This window comes from Schistosoma mansoni, chromosome W (genome assembly GCF_000237925.1).
Source record: "Schistosoma mansoni strain Puerto Rico chromosome W, complete genome".
NCBI classification, from domain to species: domain Eukaryota; kingdom Metazoa; phylum Platyhelminthes; class Trematoda; order Strigeidida; family Schistosomatidae; genus Schistosoma; species Schistosoma mansoni.
The window spans coordinates 46,198,097-46,203,151 of NC_031502.1; the positions used below are offsets into that span (position 1 = coordinate 46,198,097).

The 5,055-nt window shown below is 37.7% G+C and overlaps 1 protein-coding gene across 1 annotated transcript in view; it reads right to left on the bottom strand.

Annotated features, from left to right (window-relative positions):
- Smp_042530 (putative wd-repeat protein) overlaps window positions 1-5,055 on the bottom strand; it is a gene marked incomplete at both ends in the record, with an annotated part of 25,799 nt that overhangs the window by 5,261 nt on the left and 15,483 nt on the right. The window contains one exon of the mRNA XM_018789901.1: window positions 2,275-2,523. Within this exon, the coding sequence (XP_018655297.1) occupies window positions 2,275-2,523 (249 nt within the window). The remainder of the gene's footprint in view (window positions 1-2,274; window positions 2,524-5,055) is intronic.

Here is a 5,055-nt window from a genome sequence, read left to right on the forward strand (position 1 = left end):
CTATCCAATTTTCGTTCATTCTTCTCATGTCTGTCTCCATTTCTCGGTGTAATGTGTTCTTGGGTCTTCCTCTTGTCCTTGACCCTTCAGGATTCCATATGAGGGCTTGTTTCATGACGCAGTTGGGTGCTTTCCTCAATATGTGTCCTATCCACTTCCAGCACTTCTTCCTGATTTCTTCCTCTGTTGAAATCTGGTTGGTTCTCTCCCGCAGTAGGTTGTTGTTGATAGTGTCTGGCCAACAGATCCGAAGTATTTTGCGTAGATAACTGTTGATAAACACTTGTATCTTCTGGATGATGGTTTTCGTAGTTCTCCAACTTTCCGCTCCATACAATAGAACTGTCTTGACATTTGTATTGGAAATTATGATCTTAGTGTTGGTTGACTATTGTTTTGAGTTCCAGATGTCCTTCAATTGTACATATGCTGCTCTTGCTTTGCTGATCCGCGCCTTCGCATCTGCATCAGATCCACCGTGTTTGTCAATGATGTTGCCCAAGTTTTAACTACTAGGACACCTTTAAATTTGGATCCATATTCTCCATTATGACACGTAGATAATTAACTTTTAGAAATACTGTTTAGAAACAGCGCCGACGATCGGAAAAATAAAAATACAGTATTCTAATTAACGCATAGGAAAAGTGTAAGAAGAAAAACATTAACAAAAATACTGTTACTTTCAGTATGAATTGGTATAATTAATATGAAGAAAAAAATGAGCTAAATAAGCTGAGATCATGATGGCTAGCAGTGGAATCGAGGACGCGCATTTCGTCTCATTTGGGACTCGTTAGGTGAAGGTGATTCGTACAGGATGCACATATGCCAATAATAGACTGATCAATGGAAAGATTCAGGCACCCATAAAAAAATGAATTAAAGTGAACTGAATGTTTATATGAAACCTTTGTTCTTACGTGTGGTGTATATGTTTTCCAATAAAAAATGAATTAAAGTGAACTGAATGTTTATATGAAACTTTTGTCTTACGTGTGTGTATATGTTTGTATAAGAAAATTAACTTTATTACTAGAATTTAGTAACATGAAGGAACTAAGAAATTACAAAATAATAGTATTATTTAGGTGATAACTAGTGGCTGACTTAAAGAAGAATTTTCAAAACTCTAATGAGGTATTGTGTACACGCCCAAAAAGTCTCACTTAAAGATGTTCATGTGTTCCGTTCTTCATGGTTTACAATGGTTATTCAACTTAATTTGTAACTTAAACAGTTGGATAAATTAAAATCAGTTTTAACTATCGTCATTTCATTTAGTTAACATCTAAATCGTTGACATTGTTAAAAGTCCAAAACTTGAACAACAAGACAGTACCATAAACTTTTAAAGCTCAGATATAACTAGAAATTCTAACACAGGGAAGGATATCATAATCTGTAATATGGTCATTATTAAGTGACTGATTCAAAAAATATAGGAGTTAAGAGTTAACAGTCGATTAAACAAATCGCGTCAGAATGCCGAATTAAAAGGCTTTATTGAGATTTGCTAAGGTATGGCTAGTTGACGGTCAGAGTTGAATACAATAAAAGTAACAGGGGTAGCATAAAAGTCTAATATTTCTTTCTAGGATCATCCTTTGCATTATTTAAAGCTAACAAATTTCTTGACAAGTCAATGTTTTGTCTCCTCCTAAACTTATTAAAATGGTTATATCTTATAATTTGATTGAAATATACTATCTTAATCATGTAACAGTTAAACGATTCACATTACCCAAGTAAACTGAACGAATAAAAGGGATTATATCATTGAAATGGTAGTATCAAATCTATAAACAGCTATGCATATGATATGATGAAATATATGATTGTATTCTCCTGAGGTTTGGAAATCGAAAACCAATGACATATATATATATATATATATATATATATATATATATCCTTAAACAGTGGTTCACTTCCACTCATCTTCACCAACAAACGCTTCCAACTGGATTTTCTCTTAAGGGGTTTTGTTTATAGAATGATGATTTTTGTGTATGAATTCTATTCGAACTTTTACCTTTCAAAGAAAAAGCAAGAAATGATTAGTTTAACTTTTTCAATAATTAGCTTATGAGTACATCATACACCTAATATCTATAACAAGTCAGACAAAACAAACATAAAGTAAAAAATTCATAGTATTTACATGGTTTTATAGTAGGTGATGGATAAGTTAAAGCATAGCATTACCAAAAGAGCATGTCCCAATAAAAGTTGCTTAGGATTAAATGCGAAATCTATCATATCTTAACCTACCTAGGATTTAATGTCCACATGTGTACACAAGTATCTGGACCACCAGCTGTAAATGCATAAAGACCTTTTCTATCAATAGCTAATCCTTGAGCTTGTCCAACACCTCGACCATTACTTGGATGTGCAATAATATTAGTATACTTTAATGGATCACCATCGAATGGGAGCATAATTAATCCCAATCGTTCTTTCGAAAGACATACCATAAAATAACTTGAATTATTTGTTTGAGAAATCAGAGGTAAAACCCTTGGACAAAAATAAAGAGAATTAAACATGTTAATATGTATTGAAGTACTTTAAACAACCCAAAACACCTGATGAACAAAACAGTAAAAATGAATTTCAGGATATTTTTTCACTTTGACTGTATTGTTATTAATAAAATGTCAGCTAACATTTTGGGAAGATTAAACTCAATAGTTTAGGATTTTCGCATTCATTATTTTGTTATTCCTAGTCACTTTTATCAAAAGCAGAATGATAAAATCTTTATTCAATTCGGTATTTGTGAAGGTTTTGTCACGTTTGTATGAACTAATGATTCCTTTGTACTTGATGACTGATTGATTTTGAATTCCAAATACAATACGCTCGTTCGTGTTCATCTAGTACTTCTTGGTTTTATTGCACTATTCCTGAGATTCCTAGTTTGTACTATAATTCAAATACTCCTTAACATCACAGGTTTTTATTAAACTTAAGTAAGTTTTTATCTTACACAATCGTTAATAATGAACCACTGAACATCGGCAATCAATAGACAATTGTTTTGTCCTAATTAGAAGTGTAACTCCGCCTGTAGCTCCTCCAGGGGCTACTGCCGGTCCCAAGCCCGGGTAAAGGAGGAGGGTTGGGCATGGGGTTAGCGACCCCATCCCGTAGAAAATCAACTCGCTAAAAAAACGCTAACCAGAAAAAATCATTCAAACCATTCAAACTCTGCCCTGGGAGTAGAAGGAAAAATGACGTCTCATGATGAAAGCCGAGTTCCTTCGGAAGTCATGAGGCCGATGCACCTTCTTACAACCAGAGCGACAATTTTTATAGGTACATGGAATGTCCGGACAATGTGGGAGACCGGCAGAGTCTTCCAAATTTCTGCGGAAATGAGGAAATACAACCCGGAAGTGCTTGGAATCAGTGAAACACATTGGACGCAGGTTGGACAACAACGACTGTCTTCAGGAGAACTGTTATACTCCGGTCATGAAGAAGAAAATGCCCCACATACACAAGGAGTGGCACTGATGCTGTCTAGAAAGGCACAAAATGCACTTATAGGATGGGAATCTCATGGACCGAGGATCATCAAAGCCTCCTTCAAAACAAAGAGAGAGGGCATTACAATGAACATCATCCAATGCTATGCGCCGACCAACGACTACGATGAAGACGCTAAAAACCAATTCTACGATAGGCTGCAGTCAATCTTCGAGAAGTGCCCAACCAAGGACCTGACCATTCTAATGGGAGATTTCAATGCCAAGGTTGGAAAGGACAACACTGGATACGAAGACGTCATGGGACAACATGGACTGGGAGGAAGGAACGAAAACGGTGAGAGATTTGCAAACCTATGTGCCTTCAATAAACTGGTCATAGGTGGCACCATATTCCCACACAAAAACATACACAAAACCACTTGGATTTCACCGGATCACACTACACAAAATCAAATCGACCATGTCTGCATCAATAAAAAGTTCAGGAGGACGATGGAGGATGTGAGAACCAGAAGAGGAGCTGATATAGCATCCGATCACCATTTGCTGGTCGCCAAGATGAAACTAAAACTCAAGAAGCACTGGACAATGGCGCGGACAACATCACAAAAGTTTAACACGGCCTTTCTTCGAGATGCTGACAAACTCAACGAATTTAACATAGCCCTCAGCAACAGGTTCGAGGCCTTTCATGACCTACTCAATGGAGAGGGAACCACCATAGAGAGCAGCTGGAAAGGTATCAAAGAGGCAATCGTTTCAACATGTCAGGAGGTTCTGGGCCAAAAGAAGCACCATCACAAGGAATGGATCACTGTTGGTACACTGGATAAAATTGAAGAAAGGAGGAACAAGAAGGTAGCAATCAATATCAGCCGAACAAGAGCAGAAAAAGCCAAGGCACAAGCCGAATACACAGAGGCAAACAAGCAAGTGAAGAGGAGCATCAGGACCGACAAACGTAAATATGTGGAAGATTTAGCGATGACAGCGGAAAAGGCTGCAAGAGAGGGAAACATGAGACAACTGTATGATACAACAAAGAAACTTGCTGGAAATTACCGTCAACCAGAAAGACCAGTGAAAAACAAGGAAGGCAAAGTAATCAACGATATTGAAGAACAACGAAACAGGTGGGTAGAACACTTCAAGGAACTCTTGAATCGACCAGCTCCACTGAACCCACCCAACATCGAAGCAGCACCCACAGACCTCCCAATCGATGTTGGCCCACCAACAATTGAAGAGATCAGCATGGCCATTAGACAAATCAAGAGTGGCAAAGCAGCGGGACCAGACAACATCCCGGCAGAGGCACTGAAAGCAAATGTAACAGCAACTGCCAAGATACTCCACATCCTCTTCAGTAAGATTTGGGACGAAGAACATGTACCAACAGACTGGAAAGAAGGACTTCTCATCAAGATTCCAAAGAAAGGCGATCTGAGCAAGTGCGACAACTACAGGGGCATCACTCTCCTCTCAATACCAGGAAAAGTCTTCAACAGAGTATTGTTAAACAGGATGAAGACTTTTCCTGGTAGATCGGAAGAGC